The 25,591-nt window shown below is 38.2% G+C and overlaps 2 protein-coding genes and 1 long non-coding RNA gene across 5 annotated transcripts in view; all 3 read left to right on the top strand.

The window, feature by feature from the left end:
* The window catches only part of LOC145545180 (olfactory receptor 8S1-like), a 70,921-nt gene extending 68,442 nt beyond the window's left edge, over positions 1-2,479 (top strand). Inside the window, exon 2 of the mRNA XM_081589079.1 lies at positions 1,251-2,479. Coding sequence (XP_081445205.1) covers positions 1,284-2,258 — 975 coding nt within the window. The 5' untranslated portion in view covers positions 1,251-1,283 and the 3' untranslated portion in view covers positions 2,259-2,479. The remainder of the gene's footprint in view (positions 1-1,250) is intronic.
* LOC145545191 (uncharacterized) overlaps positions 1-25,591 on the top strand; it is a 113,806-nt gene that overhangs the window by 38,333 nt on the left and 49,882 nt on the right. For 2 of the 3 annotated variants that reach the window (XR_014081935.1, XR_014081933.1), the window contains exon 2: positions 22,209-22,303. The exons of the other annotated variant lie outside the window; for it this stretch is intronic. This is a non-coding gene — a long non-coding RNA (uncharacterized LOC145545191). The remainder of the gene's footprint in view (positions 1-22,208; positions 22,304-25,591) is intronic. 3 annotated transcript variants of the gene reach the window in all.
* On the top strand, positions 10,931-11,864 carry LOC145545183 (olfactory receptor 8S1-like). The gene is given in 2 exon segments (XM_081589081.1): positions 10,931-11,001; positions 11,003-11,864. Coding segments are annotated over 2 exon segments (933 nt in total).

Raw genomic sequence — 25,591 nt, 5'->3', positions numbered from 1 at the left:
AATAGGTTCTTTTGAAGAGTTTTATATATAAGTTAATATTTAGGGACTTCCCTGTGGTCCAGTGGTTAAGAATACATATTCCCAATGCAGGGAGTCCAGGTTTGATCCCTGGTCAGGGAACTAGATCCCACATACCACAGCTAAGTATTCTCATGCTGCAACTAAAAAAATGATCCTGCATCCCACAACTAAGATGCAATGCAGCCAAATTAAAAAATAATAATAAGTTATTATTATTTATATTTAAATATAATTAATTTAAAAATTATTTAATTAAATAATAAATAAATTAAAAATTATTTAATTAAAAATAATTAAATTAAAAAATATTATAATATTTACCCCAAACTCTCCACAGTACTGCTATTTTTTTCCCATGCTTCTAATATTTATTTTGATTTTTCAGACATCTGCTACTGGAACACATGTTGTATTTCTTTCTTGTTTGGAAATATTAAGAATATTACCATAACAAAGATTTCAGACAAATAGGCAAGTCTGGCTGTCTAATACATATCTTTAAAAGTTGGGCCCAACCTGGTTTCTTATCCATTAGTAGCTCACACTTTATTCAAAATTCTCTACAGAACTTCCTCCCAAGTAACCATTGTCCACAATGCTGTTATTAACTGCATTTTACACATGAGGCAAATGAGGCAGAGAGTTTTATGTATCTTATACTAAGTCACACAGCTAATCAGTGGTAGAGCTGAAAGTTGAACCTAGTCCGAAGGACAAGCCCACATGGTTAGCCACAGATCAACAATGTCCACTCAAGCCCTAAGCATTAGTTTTTCAGAACTACTCATGTTTTTACCAAACATGGCTTGATTTTTTTCAGTCTTGAGCCTCAGTTCATGCAAACCACATGTCTCTGGTAAATGTTTTCCAAGCTCAATCAGATACTTTTTTTAAAATTCTGCTCAAATATTCTCAATATAATGTCACTACTGAACCCTCTCAAAATCGCAATTGTATTATCCATTACATAAATAATACTGTGTTATTATTGGGTTGGCCAAAAAACTTTGTTTGGGTTTTTCCATACCAACTTATGAGAAAATCCAAATGAACTTTCTTACCAACCCAATGTTTATTGGTGTTAAATCCATATTATCCCACAGAGTGGGACCATTTTAAGAGCTGAAACCACTCCTTGATGATCTTTATGTTCCAGATGTCTAGGTCTAACAGAGAGCAAAAATGTTTACTGAATAATAGTGATACAAGAAGAGAATAAATGCTTTGAGAAAATGATTGGATGATATCAGAACTTTGCTGTCATGCCTTTTTATATTATTTCTAGGGAATCACCTGTGCAAATGACTTTGGGGAACCACAGCATCGTCACTCAATTCCTCCTCCTCGGGCTGTCTACTGACCCGCACAGCCAGGCTCTGCTCTTTGTGTTGTTCCTAGAGATTTACCTCCTGACACTAATGGGGAACCTGATGATGATGCTGGTGATCAGGGCTGATTCTCACCTTCACACGCCCATGTTCTTCTTCCTGAGTCATCTCTCTCTCCTGGATCTTTGTTTATCTTCAGTCACTGTGCCCAAGATGCTGAAGGACCTCCTGTCTGAGACAAAAACCATCTCGCTAAGGGGCTGCCTGGCTCAAGGCTTCTTTGTGCTTATTACTGCTGGAACTGAGTGCTTTCTGCTCTCAGCAATGGCCTATGACCGCTATGCCGCCATCTGCCACCCTCTACTCTATGGACAAATGATGAAGAAACAGTTGTGTGTACAGCTTGTGTGGGGCTCATGGGGTTTGGCTTCTTTGAACGCATTCATTAACACCCTTCTAGCTGCCAACCTGGACTTCTGTGAGAACCATACCATTAGCCACTACAGCTGTGAGGTGCCCTCTCTCTTCCCTCTGTCCTGCTCTGATGTCTCCATCAACCTCATAGTCCTGCTGTGTTCCAGCCTGATGCATGGATTTGGGACCCTCCTCCCAATAGTCTTTTCCTATGCTCGTATTGTCTCCACCATTCTGAGCATCAGCTCCACCACAGGCCGAAGCAAGACCTTCTCCACCTGCTCGTCCCACCTCACTGCAGTGAGCTTCTTCTTTGGCTCTGGGTTTCTCCGCTATCTCATGCCAACTTCAGGATCCTCTCTGGAGTTGATCTTCTCTGTGCAGTATGGTGTGGTCACTCCCATGGTGAATCCTCTCATCTACAGCCTGAAGAACAAGGAAGTAAAGGCAGCTGTGAGAAGAACACTGGGAAAATATATGCGACGGTCCAGATGAAAAAATAAAGCCAGAGGAAAATGGAGAATCAGGATAAAATAATGCCAGTTAGACATTACGAGAGTTCTCACTAAAAAAAATTTCCTGGCTCTATGCAAAGTGATATGTTACAAGATAAATTAACAGTGCATATGAAACGAGCACAGACATAGCAGAGAGATGTTGGGGTAGTCCAATTACAGGGGAAATGATGGGCTAAATAACTATCTCAATCCAGAAAATGTGGTCATGAAAGTGTTCACTCATTGTTCCCAGTACTCCTCAAATAGTCACTTTGGTCTTCTTATTAGGTAAAGTATTTGCATATTGAATCATTACTTTAACTTGAATTTAGAAAAACGCACTGAGAAAGGCTTCCCTGATAGCTCAGTTGGAAAAGAGTCTGCCTGCAATGCAGGAGACCCTGGTTCAATTCCTGAGCCAGGAAGATCCACTGGAGAAGTGATAGGCTACTTGGGCCTCCCTTGTGGTTCAGCTGGTAAAGAATCTGCCTGCAATGCAGAAGACCTGGGTTCTATCGATGGGTTGGGAAGATCCTCTGGAGAAGGCAAAGGCTACCCAATCCATTATTCTGGCCTGGAGAATTCCAAGGACTGTATAGTCCATGGGGTTGCAAAGAGTCGGACACAACTGAGCAACTTTCATTTTTACTAAGTATAACTTTACTATTAAGAAAACATAGATCATTGGGTAAAGAGTCATAAACTTGGAGGTCACAGGAAGGAAAACAATGAACTTCAACTGAGCGGCCTTTGATATAAGTAAAAGAGATAAAGTTTCTAAAGAAAAGTTGAGTTTGCTTTTAGGGATAGATGTTTCATGTAAACCTTCCCCAAACTCTGCTGTTTCTTGCCAGCAGTGGCTCACAGATTAATTTCAGCTCCTGGGGAGTCCTACTAATTTATTTTACCAAGATTTACCTGGGAACACATCACTGGAGAGGGGAACACTCTGGGAACACAGAATAAGGAAAATCAGACTCACTGGTACAATACAGAACCACTAGCTATGGTTTGGGTCAAGATGGTTACTGGTCCAAAAATGCCTGCCTGGATCTGCAACTGAAGGGCAGTCATTCTCCATTTGAGTTTTAAAAAGTCATTACAGTTTTTGAAAATACGGCAAAACAGCATGGGTTCTGGGCATAATTTTTGTTGTTGTTCAGTCACTCGGTCGTGTCTGACTCTTTGTGACCGCATAGACTGCAGCACACCAGGCTTCCCTGTCCTTCACCATCTCCCAGAATTTGCTCAAACTTATGTTCATTGAGTCAGTGATGCCATTCAACCATCTCATCCTCTGTCATCCCCTTTTCCTCCTGCCTCCTTTTAAAATTTTAAAGTGAACAATTTTAAATAATAATTTTAAAAGTGAATAATTTTATAACATCTGCCTACCCATTGTATAATTGTTCCACTTCTTGGTGACCCCTTTTCATCCATTTCCATCCTCTGCACTTTGCAGAACTATTCCAGCCTCTCGCTAGCTGTCCATTCTACAATAACAATTTACTCAAAAAGAGGCTTCCTAAATTCCTTTTCTCTAATAATAAATTTTGTCTATAATAATAAAATCAAACCAGTCAATCCTAAAAGAAATCAATCCTGAACATTCATTGGAAGGACTGATGCTGAAGCTGAAACTCTAATACTTCGGCCACCTGATGCGAAAGGCTGACTCATTAGAAGAGACTCTGATGCTGGGAAAGATTGAAGGCAGGAGGAGAAGCGGATGATAGAGGAGGAGATGGTTGGATGGCATCACTGACTCAACGGACATGAGTTTGAGCAGGCTCCGGGAGCTGGTAATGGACAGGGAAGCCTGGTGTGCTGCAGTCCATGTGGCCGCAAAGAGTTGGACATGACTGAGCAACTGAACTGAACTGACTGAATAATAAAATAATAAATAATAAATTTTACCAAATATATTGATTTGGTAATATCACAAATTTTGCATAGAAACATATTATACCTTTTAATATCTTAGCATTTATTTTTCCTTGGCATTTGATTAACTTCAAGAATAATTAAATTATTGATTTTACACATGTATTTTCTCCTAGATGTCATACAGTACTAAAATTATTTATCAATAGGCAGACATTGATGTATGACATACAAACTGTGGTTTTTTAAAAAATACTTCATTACCCATAGCTGTTTCTACTCACATTTGGTAATACTTTTTGTGACATAAGCTTATCAGTCATATCACCTACCACACATTCATTTCCTTATAGTAAGGGATTACTCTGTGACCAGTGGACTTGGAGTATATACAGCAAATTATTGGAAGTTTATTTTATTTTCACTGTAATAATCACTTGATTCTATATGACTAACAGGGTTTTTCATTTCCCAATGTTAAAAACATAAATTTAAATTATAAAATTTAAATTCCTCTACTTACTACAAATAGAGGAATGAGCTCTCATATTACCCTACTAACGGTCATCTGTCTGATTTAGACATGGAAAAGATCTTATGGGAAATAATTTTGTGGCCAAATCAAACACCACTCTTTTCCACATGATGAAGACATCATAGACTTCCGCTCTCTCTCAAAATATCTTCCAGATTTCTTAGACACATTGGAAACAGGAGTGGCATGGTTAACAGTGGCAGATTTGGTCTGGCATCTATTACTAAGGCTACAGAAAAGGCATCTGACCACAACGTTGGTCATAAAAATATAGATGCTGGGAAAGACTGAGGGCAGGAGGAGAAGCGGGCAACAGAAGATGAGACGGTTGGATAGCATCCCTGACTCAATGGACAGGAGTTTGAGCAAACTCTGGGAGATAGTGAAGGACAGGGGAGCCTTGTGTGCTGCAGTGCATAGGGTCACGAAGAGTTGGACACGACTTGGCAACCGAACGGCAACAAAAAACAAAGAATGTAGCTTTTTCTTTGTGAGCCCTACTTTCAATTCTGGCATATGAGGAAAAGTTCAAATCAATTTCTCATATAATATTCTGTACTTTATGCCTGGTAACAATCATATAATTTGCACAAGTGTGTATCCAACTTAAATACTTAATGTTGTAAGAGCTTTTCCATATTGATTCAAAGACATAGTAAACATAAGTTTTAGTTATCTTAACACGCATCTTCTTCATAGTTGACTAAGCCATTTCCTGAGAATGTCATTAAAAGCATATTTCAGTGTTACATTTTTAGAATTCACTTCTTTACACTGTTTAGAACACAATTTGAGTTAGACTTTCACCCTTACAAGTAACATTTTATTAGACTTTTTTGCACAGCATTTCCTGAGTTAGAATCACTCCTGAACTGGTTTAGTGGATTAATCGGTAAGAATATTGATGAGTTTCTTGTCACAAATTGACAGACTGCTCTCTGAAAGGGCTGACCAGTTTAAAGCCAGAAATGATGCTAACAACTGTTTCTCCTTTGCCTTAGATACCACTGTCTTCAAAAAATAATGTACTAAGTTGAAAAGCAAGAAACAATATGAATTTTATGATTTGTATTTCTTTGGTTATTAGTGATAATAAAACATTCTGTGCCTTATTAATTATATTTATTCTTCTGTAAATATTTTCTTCATTATCTATTTTATCTATCTTCATATATAGCAGTCAATTTCTCAAGGTCTTTAACAAACTCACCTCATTACAATTGGTCTGACCATGGTTTTTCTTAACTTCATCATTGACCTCCCCCAGGTGAAACCTCTTCTTAATTGCTGTCAAAAATCAGAATAAATTTTTTAAAAAACTCAATAAGCACTGTAACCCTCCATGAATAATAAGACTATTTCTATTGCTTTCCTGGGCTTAAATTGGGGCATAAACTCCATATATATGTGTAACTCCAGGAGCCAGCATTCCTTGGAAGATCTGGGTCATAGGGTAATCTGTTGTTGTTACTCTGAAAGAGGCTGATTATAGTCAGCATTCTAGTATCACTGGGATGACAGTGATTGAGAGAAAAAATACTAAAGACTCAGGCATATACCTTACAAGGGAAAAAGCAAAGGGCACAGTAGTATAATAGCATAAAGGCAGTCCTATAGATCTCAAGGCTATCCCCTCTATCATATCTGAAGACTGTTCCTACTAGGTAGATGACAATAGAGGCAGGACAGATTCTTGAGAGGAAATTTTATTTCATTTCACTTCATTTTATTGTTATATTTTATTTGGTGGGACGTTTTGGGATCTTGAGTCCAGGAAGCAGCAAGAGAGAACTGCTCCAAGGAAGCTAGGGGAAGGGGACCCAAGATATACAAGAGTTTTACAATAAAGGGCAGGTAGTCTGAATATCAAAAGATTATTGTTAATTTAAAAAAAACTATATCTTAAGTAAAGGAATTCAGCACTTTTCTATGTATGGGAAGATGCAAGAGCCTGGACTCACTAAAATCATTTCTTTGATAAGCACCTTAATTATATGGAGCCAGTATCCTGTGTTTTCACATCCTGAGTTTCCTCAGGTCTCACTGTAGGGAGTGGCTGCAGTGTGATGGCTGCTAGATGGAAGGTATTCTTTCCTTCCTCAATGAGAGGGACTCTTTTAAAGTGACCAGTTCATGATGATGTTTCTCATTTAAATATAATTTTTACACATTTCTTTATTATTGAAGTATTAGAAACTTAATTTTTGTTATTATGTTAAGTCATTTAGTTGTAAAAGAGGATACAGTTTAAATAATAATTTTAAATGGACAAACAACAGATTCTGGTGTGTATATAATAGTATCTCATTGTGGTTTAAATCGCATCTCTTTTTCTTGGGCTCCAAAATCAGTGTAGATGGTGACTGCAGCCATGAAATTAAAAGGTGCTTGCTCCTTGAAAGAAAAGTTATAACAACTCTAGACAGCATATTAAAAGCAGAGACATACTTTGCCAACAAAGGTCCGTCTAGTCAAAGCTATGGTTTTTCCAGTAGTCATGTATGGATGTGAGATTTGGGCCATAAACAAGGCGGAGCCCTGAAGAACAGATGCTTTCAAACTGTGGTGTTGGAGAAGACTCTTGAGAGTCCCTTGGACTGCAGTGCGATCCAACCAGTCCATCCTAAAGGAAATCAGTCCTGAATATTCATTGGAAGGACTGACGCTGAAGCTGACACTCCAATACTTTGGCTACCTGATGTGAAGAACTGACTCATTGGAAAAGACCCTGATGCTGGGAAAGATTGAAGGCAGGATGAGAAAGGGACGACAGAGGATGAGATGGTTGGATGGCATCACCGACTCAATGGACATGAGTTTGAGTAAGCTCCGGGAGTTAGTGATGGACAGGGAAGCCTGGCATGCTGCAGTCCATGGGGCCACAAGGAGTCAGATACAACTGAGCAATTGAACAACAATACATGAATAGTCTTAGAGACATATAAGAACAAAGGTTGTAAAGAGAAAATAAATAAAAATAAAATTAGAATTCCATATAGATTAACAAAAAATCAAATGTCTAATTTGATTATTTAATTATCCCAAACATCTATGATATTTCTTTTGCTTACTAGTTTAATTGGCAAGCGACAGTAGGGAATAATTATTAGGTCACAAAAGTCTAGTTTGAATGAAAACCTTTTAACTCACTGTAACAAACAAATAGAAATTTTGGTTTATATGAGACTATTCCTTACTTAAGACTATAATAAACTTATTAACAAGCATTCCCCTAAATGCTCCCAAACATGGGAGCACACACATTGTAACACAGCCCTGCTTAGGAATCTAATTGGATCTATCAGAGTAAATAAAATTAGAACAGACAGTTTAAGAAAATTATTATCCTTATTAACTTTTTTTGTCTTTTTACTTATTTGATCAACAAAATACTTTTACACAGCAAGTTTAACTGGAGGTGATTTTGCCAGAGAGAAGACATAGCCTTTGGAGTGTCACTTGTAAACTATTCCTTTCCTGCTTGGGGAGCCAGATAAGTACCCCTTTGGCCACTCTTATTTCTAACTCCCACTAGCTCAGGTGACTTTAGAATTAATATTTAAAGGTCATTGCATCACCTAGACGTTCCAAAGGACACACCTAAGAGATTCCCCTTGGTCCTTACAAAACTCAGTGTTGAAAACAGTTCTTGAAAACTAAGTCCAACTTCAGATGGTGACTATGTGATATAAAAGCTATTGCCCTTACCACCTCCTGGGCTGCCGAGGGCAAGGAATCAAACCAGCCAGCTGCCTAAACATAGCTGCTCTGTGGAATGGTTAAACTCAAATAATACTATGTGTGGCTGGGATGTGATACTGGACACAAAGAAAACTAAGGTGTATTTGAGACCCACTGAAAGAAACTGCTCTCTGGCCATATAAGTTTATTAGTGTAGAATTCAGTGAAACATATCATCAATGGGATTTTATAAATTATCCCAAGATACAAGACTTAGAAACCACTTTTCTTGGTAGATGAATCATCTTCCTTCTTAATAGATGAATCTAAATAAAAGTTCTGCAGCCACACTGGAAAGCAGAGTGCCTTATCCAACAGGATGTACAGGTAATCTGCTTTGGGGAAGTGGGGAGGAATTTGAGGTGGGTTTACGGCTAAGGAGTTAACGAATAGGAATCAGAACTTCCCTTTGGCCGCGCTTTGGACTTATTGGGAATGGACAGGACCAGGAAACTGACTGAGCCACCTCAAGGAGTCCTGTGTGTAACCGAAGACCAGACTTCCAGGTGTGAGGACAAAGCTGGAAATCACTGGTAAATATTCAGCATTCAAGCAAAAAGAGCCTTGTTGTAACCAAGACCTGAAGACTTATGAGAAACAGAGTTGAACAGAGAGACATGAACAGAATCTGGCCATGGAGGAGAAATCTGGGATATGCAGAGTGAGGACAGTATCTAAGGACGAAAGTCAAAATTTCATCTAAATATCTGTGCAAAAGAGGAATATGAGTGAATGTTCTATTCCTCTTTTAAACAGGCCTCTGAATGTGAGCAGAAAAAAATGGGTAGAGATTTCCTCCTGAGGGACAGACAGTAGCCGCAGTGGGTATTTCCAACAGAAGGTAAGAGCTCTGAGTCAAACTCTCACTGTCCTACAGGACTAATTTCCAAACCTGTTTGCTACACTGTATTGGAGGGAGGTCCAGAATGTGTGGTACTGGGCAGAGTCCTCTTTCCTGGCTGTTACTCTTTCCTGCAGCATGAAACCTCTCAAGCACTCCACTTGCTGACTTTCCTAGAGATTTCAACCTGACCTGGGAACACATCCATCCCAGTAATGCTCCTCCAGGTGGGCCCAGGGGTTCACACTGAGTCCCACCCACTTTTTTTCCCTAGTCATCTCTTTAGCCTTACAGCTATACTTTCAGTAGAAAATACTTATATAAATATATATATAGTGGAAATACTTTTATTTCCTCCTTTCTGAGTGAAAGTACCCACAGTAATTGCAAATTGCTCTCCTCCAAAATAATTCTAAAATTTACTTTATAACTGTGTTCATACACTTTTCTTGGTACAGGTATATAAGGTATATAAAGTATATACAGGTATGTAAAGTACAACAGCAGTATTAACAGAAACAACTTTAGTCTTTAATAGAGCTTCACCATATGTGAGAATTTAGGTGATTTTTGCCTAGTCTTACAATCTCATATAATAACGGTAAAGGACAGTTAGGAGTAGATGCTTTTTAAGAACTTTATATATAATCCCATATTTAATCCTAGAACCTTTCTTAGTACTGTTATTAATTTACATTTTTTTAATTTAATTAGTTTATTTTCTATTTTTTAACTTTACAATATTGTATTTGTTTTGCCATGCAAGACATCAAAAGAGACACAGATAAATAGAACAGTATTATGGACTCTATGGGAGAATGCGAGGGCAGGATGATAGGGGAGAATGGCATGGAAGCATGTAAATTATCATATGTGAAACGAATCGCCAGTCCAGGTTTGATGCATAATTTACATTTTAAACATAAGGAAATCCAAGCAAGGAGTTTTATGCATCATGTACAAAGTCATGTACCTAATTAAAGGTAGAGCTGAAATTTGAACCTAGTCTGATGCAGGAGCCCACATTTTTAGCCACTATCTCTGATGTCCGTTTACTCCCTAGGGGTCAGGATCTTAGAACTGATTTTGTTCTCAGTTACTCAGTTGTGTCCAGCTCTTTGTGACTGTAGCCCACCAGGTTCTTCTATTCATGGAATTTTCCAGGCAAGAAGACTGGAGCAGGTTGCCATTATGGTAAACCAAATATAACTTGATTTTTCTCTGAGCCTTTGAGTACAAACTTCATGTTCATGCAAACTAAATATCTGTCAGAAACATTTTCCAAGAGCAATCATATTGCTTTCTTAAGAATATTGTCAAATTCACTCAATGTATTATAATTATTGGCCCTCAGTAAATCTCAATTTGAGTTCCCATTGTAGTAATTACAGTTGTATATTTACTCTTCATATGCATATTCTTCAGTGGATATCATATCTTGATCATCTTTTTGTTTCAAGTGATTGACACAAACTGAGGTCATAATAGAAAGCAAAAATATTTATAAACAATAGTGATATGAACAGAGGACAAATACAATGGAAAAATTCCAGTGTAGCCTGAGGTCATTGAGGAAAACCCCTGTTATCAGGAGAGGGGAGAGGTCTGGGGAAACAGACTTTTGGCTCCCATGCCTGTTTATATTATTTCTAGGGAAAGGCCTTTGTAAATGGACTTGAGGAACCACAGCACTGTCACAGAGTTCATCCTCCTCGGACTGTCTGCCAGCCCTCACATCCAGGCTCTTTGTGCTGTTCCTGGGGATTTACCTTCTGACAATAATGGGGAACTTGATGCTGCTGCTGGTGATCTGGGCTGATTCCCACCTCCACACGCCCATGTACTTCTTCCTGAGCCACCTCTCTTTCGTTGATATCTGCTTCTCTTCAGTCACAGTGCCCAAGGTGTTGGAGAACCTCCTGTCTCAAAGGAAAACGATATCGGTAGAGGGCTGCCTAGCTCAGGTCTTCTTTGTGTTTGTTGCTGCAGGGACCGAAGCCTGTCTGCTCTCAGTGATGGCCTATGACCGCTATGCCGCAATCTGCCACCCTCTACTCTATGGACAGATCATGAGTAAAGAGGTGTACATGCAGCTTGTGTGGGGCTCATGGGGCCTGGGCTTTCTGGATGCACTCATCAACATCTTCCTAGCTGTGAACATGGTCTTCTGTGAAGCCAAAATCATCCCTCACTACAGCTGTGAAATGCCCTCTCTTCTCTCCCTGTCCTGCTCTGATATCTCCAGAAACCTCATTGCCTTGCTGTGTTCCACTTTGCTGCATGGGCTGGGAACCTTCCTTTTGGTCTTCCTATCCTATGCCCGCATTATCACCGCCATCCTGAGCATCAACTCTACCTCAGGCAGAAGCAAGGCCTTCTCCACCTGCTCTTCCCACCTCACTGCAGTGACACTGTACTTTGGCTCAGGTTTGCTCCGTCATCTCATGCCAAATTCAGGATCCCCTGCAGAATTGATCTTCTCTGTGCAATATACTGTCATCACTTCCTTGCTAAATCCCCTCATTTGCAGTCTGAAAAACAAGGAGGTGAAGGTAGCTCTGAAAAGAACTTTGGAAAAGTATTTGCAGCATATCAGGTACTGAAATGAAAACATAGGATAATGAAGAACTGGAATTAATCTGCATAGAAAAGGACATTAGGTGAGTTTGCAGTAGTAAGGAGCACTCTTGACTACTTACAATGTCAGATGCTACAACCTACATTAGAAGTACATGAGAGAATGGCATAAAGTTATAGGAAGGTAACCTCCCTTTATTTTCTTTTAAAGGAAAAGCAAATTATTAAATAATCACCTTAATCTAGAAAATTTTGTTATGAAAAAAATTGATCCATTTTTCTCATTCTGAAACATCTGTTTTAGTAAAATTACTAGTTTCATGAATCTATCATTATTTTTATTGACTCTGGAGAATATGCTAAAACCTATACATTTGATAAGAATGTAGGGTCCTGGATCTGAAAGAGAAAAAAGTCACAGGTAAGGGTAGAGGGTTGAAAATAAAAGAAGTCCAACTGGGTGGCCATAGAAGACAGGCATAAAAAGCTAAAAGTTCTGCAGAGAGACAATGAATGTACAGAGATGGAGCTCAGACTCAGATAAAATTTCTAAGAACTCATGTATTTGCAGTGAAAAGTGAAAGTGAAAGTCGCTCAGTCATGTCTGTCTCTTTGCAACCCCATGGACTATACAGTTCATGGAATTCTCCAGGCCAGCATACTGGAGTGGGTAGCCTATCCCTTTTCCAGTGGATCTTACCAACCCAGGAATCAAACCAGGGTCTCCTGCTTTGCAGGTGCATTCTTTTCCAACTGAGCTATCAGGAAAGCCCCCATGTATGTGCATAGTGCTGGCCAAGTCTCCAGTGTGAGAGGCTACAAGGAGGCTCTGTGGCTCTAGAAACTTTATTTCTCACATAGTCATTATTCAGATTTGCATATTCTCCAATTCGCTGATCTCATCAAGATCTTCCCTGTGTAGAGTGTAGGCAATGTGCCTTAGACAAATAATTTGATCTTATCACACAGGAGTCCTGAAACCATCTTTGTCCCTCACCTCTCAGCTGTCAAACAACTGGTCACTGTGTAGGGGCTGATGGTTTGCTGGTTTTAAGGCACTGCATCAATCTCACATAATTCATTGTTACCTATAAGACATAAGACCTGTAAGACATAAATCAATTCTCATGCTGCTTCTGCTTTGTTTAATCTGTATTTTGCAATCATCTAAATAACTGCAAAATGAAAAAGGGTAAAAACTAAGCAAAATTTTTGAATTTACTTAATATTAACTCCCACATTTCTCAGGCCTCTTTCATAAGCACAGTTCCAATTGTCTGCTGTAAAGGCTTTTCATCCTCATCTAGCCATTTATAACTCATAATTGTGGCCTCTTTTCAAATGATTCTCCAGAAAACTCTACATGCATTATCACCTTCCACAGGCAAAATATTCAAGGCCTTATTTGGTTTCTTTAACCTAAGGTGAAGCACCAGCTAAACCTCCAGGGTCAAGCTTCTAATGGTGAAGGTACTGCACCCTGGGATAAAAGCTAGTTTTATACTCAGTGCACAGATGTCACAGGACGACAGTACTTGAAAGAAAGATAGCAACAAACTCAGTCAAATCCTCTTTAGGATAAGTAAAGACATCAGTGTAACTGCAGGAAGACATCCCTATAAACCAAAAGACCCAGTACTGTTCTCTCCTTGGAGGGGCCATGTCCTTGAATTTCAATGACCGTAATGTTACCCCACTGCTTACTAGACTGCCTGATCAGTGAAAGGATTCTGTCTAGGCCTTAAAGAAGCTCTTCTTGCTGTTCTCTCAGGGTTTCTTTATGTCCATCTGGCCTCCAGAAGTTTGAGAAGACCTTGCTCACATATCATCTTCCCAAGAGGTATAAGTAAATGGTAACAATCCACCATATACCTGAGTGTTTATCATTGAGAGGTTACATTTATGCAGAAATTCTCAGTATTAGTTTACCAGGAACACCATTCCCTTAGCAGGCCTGAAGTTTCTTCCTTCAAAAGGTGACCCAAAAAGGCAATAAATATGCCAGAGAATGAGACTCATGAAGTGACAGCTCAAGACAAGTTTTTCAATTTTACCTTAATTCATTATGTCCTTTACTTTTTTACTGTGAAAATCTTTGCAATCTATTTTATTCCTTTTATCATTTTATCTTTAAAAATCACACAAAAATGTACAAAACACATCTGTACAAGTGAGAATAATTACAAAATGAATGCACATGTACTCACTCCTCAGTTTAAGAAAGTATTCATTTTACCATCTCTTCACCATGCCTCAAAACTGACACTACTCTGAATTTTTAATTATTCCCTTGATTTTCATTATGTAATTTAGTTTTACCTGTCTCTGAATTTAAATAAATAGAATTAAGACATATGTATTTTGGAGACTTGCTTCTTTTTACTCACATGAAATTATCACCACTCAGAGACTCTGGCTTTGGCACTCAGCTGTGATGTGTCTAAAATTACTAACATAGTCTGCTGCCTGAATTACTAAGGGGTTCTAAGTTTTGGCAACTTTCTCAGGTTAGGGGCTTAGAGACCAAATGTACCCTCTGATAAGGCCTACACTAGTGTGTAGAAGAACTGAAATGATGACCTGAATAATTCAGATGGTAAATTCCAACATCCTGGAAATTTTCAGATTCTTAGAAGAATTAATTTAATGCACTATTTCATTTTGATATTATAGTATCAAAATTTAACAGAATTTGAAAAACCCAGAGATTAAAATAGTTCCTTAAAATTGACCAGTTGGTTGTTCTTTGCCTCTGACGACTTAATTGGATTTAACACCTGAGGCTGAATTTTGCCATTCTGGTCAGAATGCAGATATTCTGGATGTATGAAGAGATAAGAGGATAGGACGTTGAATGAGTATCTAACAGGAATTTTGCAGGAAAGAGAATAAAGAACTGAGAAATTCCCTGGAATAGCAGGACTGGAACTTGTTATTGTGAGTTCAAAGATTCAGAGCTTGTGTCGTTAGCCAAGGCTAATATCATGAACAAGCCTCAGAGTTCTGGTAGACAGGTCAATATATTGTTTAGAGGCTACCTGCCAATGAGGTCACAGTGAGGAGCTCAATCTGAGCCACAGAGCAGGGTTAAATCTTGGCACAAAAAAATGAATGACTTGGATACTTGGATACTGCCACAGCTGGTGTACTGGTTAAGAGATAAACTCTGAAGTTTTGATTGTAGCTTTATCTCTTACAGCTTATGTAACCTTGATTTTTAAACCTTCGGTGACCTCATAACATGATATTTTTATGGGGAATAAATGTGTTAATACTTAGTAAAATATTTAGATGTGACTGCAACATACACTGTATTATATAGGTAGTTTTTTTACATATTTACTTTTTTATTTTTGGCTGTGCTGGGTCTTCATTGCTGCACAGGCTTTTCTCTGGTTGTGGTCAGCTGGGGCTACTCTCTAGTTATGGTGTGCAGGCTTCTCACTGAAGTGGCTTCTCTTGCTGCAGAGCCTGGGCTGCAGAGCACAGGCTCAACAGTTGTGACGCTTAGGCTTAGTTGCTCTGGGGCATGTGGGATCTTCCCCGACCAGGGATTAAATCAGTGTCTCCTGCATTAGGAGGCAGATTCTTTGCCACTGGGCCACCAGGAAAGCCCTGTTTTGTACATTTTTAAATTCCATGTTAGCTCAACAAAGGCATATAGCATTCTCTGACCTGTGTGTGCTTTGTATCTTACACATCGAGAACTCAATAAATAATTTTTGAAATAATCAAGACTTAGTACAACTCATTGCTAAAACAATGACTGGATATCTGGATAAGGGAAGGAGGAAGGAAGAAGAAGAGAGATGTATGATAAGTGCCTCAATAGTTTCTTGGTGGTGCTGATAGCTTTTCCAGTGCATATAGGTGAAGCTCACTAAGTGACATGGAATAAAGTTATCTAGTGTCAAACCAACAGTGCAAGATTCAGAGAATAAGTTTGGTACATTTTAGATTTAGGAATGACAATAAATTGGGGAGGAAGTGCCTTCAGGGAAGCAGAGAGCCACCCCAGTAAGATGCATTACCCTGAAGCGGAGGAGCATGGCCGGAGAGAAGGATGAATAAGCAGTTTGTTACCAACTGCTACTTGGGAAAGCAGTCAGTAAATTTCTTGTAAAGGGAAATTCAGTGCATTATATAGGTAACAATTCATATAATTTATATATTTCAAGAAGACAGCTATGGGAAGAATAAGACCTAGTATGAGAAGAAGAAAAAAGGAAGCTGAAGAACACAGATAAAGATATGAGTGGAAAGGAATGGTTCAATTAAGGTCAAAAGTGTGAAAGTAGGATAAACAGAAAGTACAAAAAAAGGATGTTAGAAATTAATCCAAACAATGGTAACCATAATAGATATAAATGACTTAATTCTAGATATAAATGGCTTACTTCCACAGTTAAAAAACAAAACTTTTAAGCTGTAGAAAAAATACATACTGTTTAGAGGAAACAACTCTAACACATAAGGATAAAGAAAATTCAAAAAAATCAGAGTGGAAAAAGGCACAAGAGATAAATATAAACCAAATTATTAAATTATATCACAGAAAACAAATATGGCTAAAGAATTTTATAAGAGATAAAATGTGTCACCCATAGTGATAAAAGTTCACGTTGATTGGTTAGAAAAGGTAATGTTAAAGAGGGTCAAAAATTTTAATCTACAGGAAGAAGGGAATCAAAACTGTAGCCTAAGGTCACTAAGGAAAACCCACTGTTATAGGGCAAGAGGAACAGAAAAAAGTCCTATCTACAGGAAAAGGGCAGGGATATTATTAAGCAGTCAGAGAAAAAAGGATACCCCATCTATAGAGGACCACTTTCTTACACCATATACAAAAATAAACTCAAAATGGATAAAAGACTTCAATGTAAGACTTCATAAAACTCTTAGAAGAAAACATAGGTTGTAACCTCTTTGACACTGATCTTAGCAGTATTTTTTTGAAACTGTCTCCTTAGGCAAAGAAAACAAAAGCAAAAATATATATCAAACTAAAAAGTTGTTTGCACAGTGAAGAAAACCATCAACAAAACAAAAAGAGAACATACAGAATGGGAGAAGAGATTTGCAGATGATATATCCAATAAGGTTTTGATATCTAAGATTTATAAAGAACTCATACAATTCAGTATCAAACAACAACAGCAACAATTGAAAAATGGGCGGAAGACCTGAATAGACATTTTTCCAAGGAAGACATACAAATAAATGGTCTGTTGGCACATGGAAAGGTACTCAACATCACTGACTATGAGGGAAATGCAAATCAAAGCCACAACAAGCTAATCACCTCACACCTGTCTGAGTGACCATTACCATAAGGACAAGAAACAACCAGTGTTGGAGAGGATGTGGAGAAAAAGGAACCCTCGTGTGCTGTTGGTGGGAATATAAATTGGTACAGTCACTATAAAAAACAGTATGGAGGTTCCTCAAAAAACTAAAAATAAATTCAGCAATTCCACTTCTGAGTATCTATCTGGAGAAAATGAAAACACTAATTCAAAAAGCTATGTATATCCCTGTGTTCACTGCAGCACTGTTTATAATACCCAAGATACTGAAGCAATGTAAGTCAACGTAAGTGTCCATCAAGAGATGAAAGGATACAGAAGATGGGTTTTATATATATACACACACACACACACACACACACACACACACACACACACACACACATATATATATACACAATGGAATAATACCCAGCCATAAAAAAATAAATCTTGTAATCTGTGGCAACATGGATTGACCTGGAGGATATTATCTAAGTGAAATAAGTCAGTCAGAGAAAAACAAATAGCATGACTTTTTTAATATATGGATTCTGGGAAAAAAAAGAAAATGAACAAAGAAAACAGAAATACACTAATAAATACAAAGCACCAACTGGTGGTTGCCAGAGTTGGGGGACAGATGGAATAGGTAAGGGGATTAAGAAGTACAAACTTCCAGCTAAAAGATAAATGTGTGTGTGTGTGTGTGTGTGTGTGTGTGCGCGCGCGTGTGCAACTCTTTGTGACTCCATGGGCTGTAGCCCACCAGATTCCTCTGTCTACGGAACTTTCCAGGCAAGAATAATGGAGTGGGTTGCCATTTCCTCCTCCAGGGGATCCTCCCAATCCAGGGATTGAAGTCACATCTCTTGCATCTCCTGCATTGTCAGGCAGATTCTTTACCACTAGCACTAGCTGGGAACAATGTGATGTACATACAGGGAATGTAGTCAACAATATTGTAACAACTTTGTATGGCAACAACTGGTAATTGGCCTTATCCTGGTGATTATTTTGTAATGTATAAAATATCAAATCACTATGTTGCACACTGAACTAAAATAATATTATATGTTCATTATAACTCAATAAAATAATAAAATAGCATGTGAAATGAGCATGAGTGTATGTTAGTTGAGAAATGAAAATCAAAACTACAGTGAGGCAGCACATCATACTAGTCAGAATTGCCATCATTAAGAAGTCCACAAATAATAAATTCTGGAGAGCATGGAGAAAAAGAGACCTTCCTACACTGTTGGGAATGTAACTTGGTGCAACCACTATGGAAAATGGTATGGAAATTCCTCAAAAAACTAAAGATAGAGTTGCCATGATCCAACAATCTCACTCCTGGGCATATACCCAGACAAAACTATAATTCCAAAAGATACATGCACCCCTATGTTCATGGCAGCACTATTTACAGTAGCCAAGACATGGAAACAACCTAAATATCCATCAGCAAATGAATGGATAAAGAAGATGTGGTACGTATTTACAATGGAATGCTACTCAGCCAGAAAAAAAATGATGAAATAATGCCACTTTCAGCAACATGGACGGACATAGGGATTATTCTACTAAGCAAAGTAAGTTAGAAAGATAAAAATGAATACCGTATGATATCACTTATATGTGGAACCTAAAATGTGACACAAATGAATTTATCTACAAAACAGACTTGCAGACATAGAGAAGAGACTGGTGGTTGTAGTCAGGGAGGAAGGGTAGGACTGGAAGTTTCATACTAGCAGAGGCAAACTATTAAATATGCTATGGATAAACAACAAGGTCCTATTGTTAGCGGGCAAGTTCCCTATAGCACAGGGAACTATATTCAATGTCTTATAATAAACCAAAATGGAAAAGCATATGAAAAGGAAAATATATAGGTAAAACTGAATCATTTTGCCATATACCTGAAACTAATACAATATTTTAAATCATTATGCACCAATAAAATTTTTTTAAATATAAAATAAATACATAAATAAAGAGTATCTTAATCATTGTATTATGAATGATAAAGGGCAAAAAGTAACATGTATCAAATAACATGTTTAAACCAGAATGCATCTTTACATTAATATTAATTCAGGTATCAAAATATATTTGTTTCTATCAATAGTAAGGAATGGCATAATTCCAATCCCAAATATAAGCTGAAACATACATACAAAAATAAATACATATAAAAAATAACCCCCAAACGACAATTGAGCTGTTTATTACAGTGTGAAAGCAGGAGAATAATAAATGACGTGGAATGTGTCTTGTCTGCTTGCCCAGAGTCATCCTCCAGAGCAAGGACACAGTCTTCTATCAGAGCTTAGACTTTGCTTTATCACTCACCCTTCCCTTTCTTTTATATATCCAGCTCCTCTTCAGCCTACAAACATTCCTGTGACAGACCTTCAGTTCAACTCCTCCATTTGAGGACAGTTAACATAAGGACAAAAACCAGATTTTGAAGCCTGTCATTTGAATTTTAATCCAACTCCTCCATTTAATAGCTGTTTGAACTTGGCCTAGATTATTTCCCATTCCTCTGCCTCCATTTCCTCACCTGTAAAGGGGATAGTATAATATTCTACTTCATAGAGTTGTTGTGCAGAAATAGTTAACATGTCAAAAGGAAATAGAACAATATCTGGCTTTTGGATAGTAATTATAAATATGGGTTATTATTTTATTAATGCCCTGGTCTTATTATCTTCCAAAAATGAAAACATACTAGTTTTTCCTGCATTAATGCACAATCTAATCCTTCTTCAATCTAATACTCCCACTATTCCTTCTTGACAACAATAAGGCCAACTCCAAAGTCCAACTAATATTTTTCAGTTCTGTTCCTTCAGGATGAAATGCATCTATCACTGTTTATGTATCATTCAGTCCTTAACACCATCTACTCCGTTGGCTTTCATGGTCTACATTCAAATGTTTTCCTGAAAATCTCTCTGATCATTGACAGAAATGATCACTAAAATATCCATCTGAGAGATGTTTATGAATTCAAATCATATGGACAAAGAAAAATAACCTGACAATCAATTAAAGATCAACACACAGCTTCCCCTGGCATTCCCAGATGTGATATACTAGACAACCAAGAGTTTTCATCAAAGTCAAAGCTTCAACACAGAATTTCCAGAAGTCCACATTAAATAAAATACCCAGAGGCTTTTAGAAATTTTCTTTTGTTTTGTTCATAAGTCTAAAGTTGGGCTTCAAGCTGTGACTTCAGAGAATAAAAGAAACTGATTACTCTGTCTCCTGTGCTTCCAGGCTCAGCAGCCAGTTACTGCTGCCTAATCTATACCTGCCCTTCTGAAGGCTTATATCTGGGAACCACTCACATCATGCATTCTCTAGCACAGAATTTAGAATCAGAGAGGAAACTAAATAGATGCCCAAGTGGCTGGGCTTAAGGTCATCAGAGAGAAACTCCTCATAACTTTTGTTAAGGGTTCGAGAGTCCTAGAGACTAGAGGAAAAGAAGCAGGACCATGCCAGAGCTCATAGGATGCATGTCCTGAAGTTTTAGGGGTAAACATTTGTGAGCTAGCAACAAAAGCAAATGCTCTCAAGTTCCTGCAATTGGATTACAAAATTATTGGTCCCTATGAATACAGAGACCTCTCAGCCTCAGAAAAGATCATCAAAGCAGGGTGTCTTCTGAGCCATAAAAAGCCCAAAGCTTGGTAATGCTCTCCATGATTCTCTGAAGTTTTCCCTCTCTCTCTCCTGACAATTTCTTTCACTCTCCTCATATGACCTCCTTCTGGTTCTCTGAGATCATTGGGTCTTCTTTTCACCTTAGGTTTTCTTATAGACTTTCTATCTGTGGAGACCAATCCCCTAAATTTAGACAGACTTTCATCAGTTCCTTGTAGCGAGGTATTTGTTTACCTCTCTGAGCAGTTACTTGAGAAACACTCACTGTTCTTGGTGACTTTTGTTGGGCAATGGGAATGGGATTTCATGCACTTTGGGTTCAAACCTTGCAACAGCCCAAGCTCTAGGATTATAATGAAAACAGGGCACAGCAGCGAAGCTAACAGGGGAGAAATGGGGAGAGTATATGGGCATAGATAGTGGGGTCTTGGTCCTTCCTAGGGCCCAATCATATATACCTAGGAGGTTCACTTTTCTGCTGTTACTAACATTATCTTCAAAACTGATGAAACTAATACAGATATTGAAGCATAGGAGAGGCAGAAGCTAAGAAAAATTTAAGAAAAAAATTTAAATTCAGTGATGCTATTGTTCCATACTTGCCTACTTTTATCCCACTTTCTAGTCCTAGGGCCTCCCAGACACCCATGGAATTTTCCTATTTCTGACTATCCAGACTGTCCCACTTGGAGTCATATAGTGCGTTTCCATGCTCAGTGAATAGAGGAAACACTGAACCTCTCTGTTCCCCTTCTTATTAACCCATCCATCCCAAGACTTGTGACAATAACTAACCCTTTTGTATTAAATATGTGTGTGGCTAGCAAACTGTTAAGAACATTTTGTTATATGTTTCATTCTCAAGGAATATTTCCCATCCACCTGTCTCCTTGAAAAGGATGCGGTACAACACATGCCAGGCTACTGAGCTCAAACTCCAACTCCACCATTTGAAACCTTTGTGATTTTGGCAAGTTGCCTAATCACCTTCTGCTTCAGTTCTTCAACTACTTTTTTAAGTAAAAGGATGAAGGATAAAAACAGCCATGATCTCATATGATTTATGTGAGAAATAAGTAGGTTAATATATGTAACGTGCTTGGAGCAGTGCCTGACATCTTCCTCTCATCAACAAACACTATCACCATTTTTCATTGAATCTAGAGGTATTAATATTGAGTCTGGTTAGAAATGCCATCCCATGTCTAAATATATAATCATTCTAGTGGAATAAATGGTAAAACAGAATGACTATTCAAATAGCCCCCAAAATACAACATCCTGCTGATCAGTAAAGTGATACTGGGCACAAGTGTTCTCATATCACCATTTCTACAAACTGATAAACCCACGTCCCATTAAGAGCAGCATTCTAACTAACTCCCTTTTCTCCCTGTAAAGATGAAGTTCATCTCTTCTATTAATTCTACTCTGGATCTGGTCTCACTCACTGAAACTTCAGTGTGAATTGGAAGCACTGTGATCTCTCTGGAAGGGTAAGTGAGCACAAGGAAGCTGAAAGACTGCTGTGGAATAACTGAAGCAATTATCTGCCTAACCTGCACAGAAAATTTCAAACACAGAAATGTTCAGATTCTTGCTAATAGTGGCCTCAATTTCTTTTATTGCTTTGTTTCAGTTGTACTAGTATAACGACTAGAGAAACTGTTTCCTTCCAACAGAATTTGACAAGTATAGAGATAAAGGGACTCAAAATTTATTTTGTTCCAGCATGCTGTTTCCTTTCAGTGTTGAATTTGAATAGATATGAACTATATATACCATATATTGGCATAGTGGGAATACATGAGAGGTTACCTGAACCTAATAAGGTCCCATCATCTAGGAAAATGTATGAATGTTCAATATTAACGTGGCAAAATGACCAGAAACAACAAAGACTGAGAAGGTGACTGCTCTACAAGATGTAACTTGTGAATCCTTTGGGCAACACCAAGGTCAGACTGTGGTATCAGGGCAAAGTTTGGTAACATGGGGCAGATTGATACCCCAAGAGGACTGGTCAGCAGACTATGTGGTGTAACTAAGCAAGGCAAGAGTTTTCATGAATAGGCACAACCTAAATCAGCTCAGTTCATTCGCTCAGTCATGCCCAACTCTTTGCAACCCCATGGACTACAGCATGCCAGGCTTCCCTGTTCATCACCAACTCCCAGAGTTTACTCAAACTCATGTCCATCAAGTCAGTGATGCCATCCAACCACCTCATCCTCTGTCATCCCCTTCTCCTTCTGCCTTCAGTCTTTCCCAGCATCAAGGTATTTTCCAGTGAGTCAGGTCTTCACATCAAGTGGCCAAGTATTGGAGTTTCAGGTTCAGCATCAGTCCTTCCAATGAATATTCAGGACTGATTTCCTTTAGGATGGACTGGTTGGATCTCCTTGCTGTCCAAGGGACTCTCAAGAGTCTTCTCCAACACCACAGTTCAAAGGCATAAATTCTTCAGCGCTCAGCTTTCTTTATAGTCCAACTCTCACATCCATACATGACTACAGGAAAAACCATAGCTTTGACTAGACGGAGCTTTGTTGGCAAAGTAATGTCTCTACTTTTCAATATGCTGTCTAGGTTGATCATAGTTTTTCTTCCAAGGAACAAGTATCTTTTAATTTCATAGCCGCAGTCACCATCTGCAGTGATTTTGGAGCCCTCCAAAAAATAAAGTCTGTCACTGTTTCCATTGTTTCCCCAACTATTTGCCATGAAGTGATGGGACCAGATGCCATGATCTTAGTTTTCTGAATGTTGAGTTTTAAGCCAACTTTCTCACTCTCCTCTTTCACTTTCATCAAGAGGCTCTTTAGTTCTTCTTCACTTTCCACCATAGGATAGTGTCATCTGCATATCTGAGGTTATTGATATTTCTCCCAGCAGTCTTGATTCCAGCTTATTCTTCTTCCAGTCCAGCGTTTCTCATGATGTCCTCTGCATATAACTTAAATAAGCAGGATGACAATATACAGCCTTGACATACTCCTTTCCCTATTTGGAACCAGTCTGTTGTTCCATGTCCAGCTCTAACTGTTGCTTCTTGACCTGCATACAGATTTCTCAGGAGGCAGGTCAGGTGGTCTAGTATTCCCATCTCTTTAAGATTTTTCCACAGTTTGTTGTGGCCCACGCAGTCAAAGGCTTTGGCATAGTCAATAAAGCAGAAATAGATGTGTCTCTGGAACTCTCTTGCTTTTTCGATGATCCATCAGATGTTGGCAATTTGATCTCTGGTTCCTCAGCCTTTTCTAAATCCAGCTTGAACATCTGAGAGTTCTTGGTTTGCATACTGTTGATGTCTAACTTGGAGAATTTTGAGCATTACTTTGCTAGCGTGTGAGATGAGTGTGGTAGTTTGAACATTCTTTGACATTGCCTTTCTTTGGGATTGGAATGAAAACTGACCTTTTCCAGTCCTGTGGCCACTGCTGAGTTTTCCAAAGTTGCTGGCATATTGAGTGCAGCACTTTCACAGCATCATCTTTTAGGATTTAAAATAGCTCAGCTGGAATTCCATCACTTCCACTAGCTTTGTTCATAGTGATGTTTCCTTAGACCCACTTGACTTCACATTCCTGGATGTCTGGCTGTAGGTGAGTGATCACACCATCGTGGTTATCTCGGTCATGAAGATATTTTTTGTACAGTTCTTCTGTGTATTCTTGCCACCTCTTCTTAGTATCTTCTGCTTCTGTTAGGTCCATACCATTTCTGGTAGGTCCATACCATTTCTGGTATTACAACATAAATACATAACCACAAAATCAGGTTTGAAACTAGGCCTGAAGAAAAAGGTTAAGAGAAAAAATCCCTGAATACTGGATAATAGTGACTTAAAATCTAAAAGGAAAGAAAAGAGTATTCATATAACTGTTGATGAGCAGTCTATACTAGGTTGGCTTCCTCTCAATGCCTATCATAGTCTGGCATATAGTAGGCAATGTGAGTACTTACTGTCTGAATAAATGGGCTTCTGGAGAAATAGCAGAAGAATAAGTACATGGGAAAAAAACCGAGTATGAATGGAATCGCTGGATACAATGAATGGATGACTAGACAAGTTAACAAAAGGATAAACTAAACGGATGATAGATAGATGGAAGGATGGATGAGAGGTTCCAGTCATTTTTTAAATTATTGTTGCAAAATATACATAACACAGTATTTACCATTTTAGCCATTTTTAAGTATCAGAAGTTTTTTAGCAAATTTTCCAGTATAGTCAAAAATTGACCAATTAATGTGGAGAGCCTCCTAATTAATTAATGCTAATTAATGTGGGCACAGGGATCAGATAGACAAATAAGTAAAGACTTTGGGGGCTGCAACAATCTGATGCCCCCTTTACATAATACATACATGTACGCACACATGTTGGCACACACACACACATCATTTCTTTTCCTTTTTCTTGCACTTCCTCTTTGTGCTGAATTTTCATTAATGTTATGGGTCTTGAACTGATCTCCAAAAAATGTTTGCTACACAGTCTGTACTATTCACTTCATTATTTTCTTTCTTTATTGAGAAAGTTTAATAAATACCCTTATGTACATTTTCACTCACTGTGTCAAATATTTGGGATATAAAATACAATACAGAACAATCACAAGACAGTATAATATCATTAGAAGGAAAAAGAAAGAAACACACTACACATATACTAACCCTGACTACCAGATCAAGAGAGAAAGAATGTGATGGTACACAGGGAAGAGTTACTTAATGTGAGCTGATAAATTATACCAAACTGTGGAGAAAAATTAAAATTC

The sequence above is a fragment of the Giraffa tippelskirchi genome, chromosome 4 (genome assembly GCF_054371585.1).
Source record: "Giraffa tippelskirchi isolate mGirTip1 chromosome 4, T2T-mGirTip1v1.2.pri, whole genome shotgun sequence".
Lineage (NCBI taxonomy): Eukaryota > Metazoa > Chordata > Mammalia > Artiodactyla > Giraffidae > Giraffa > Giraffa tippelskirchi.
Note: the sequence above shows the minus strand (reverse complement) of the source record. Positions and strands in the feature narration are given on the sequence as shown.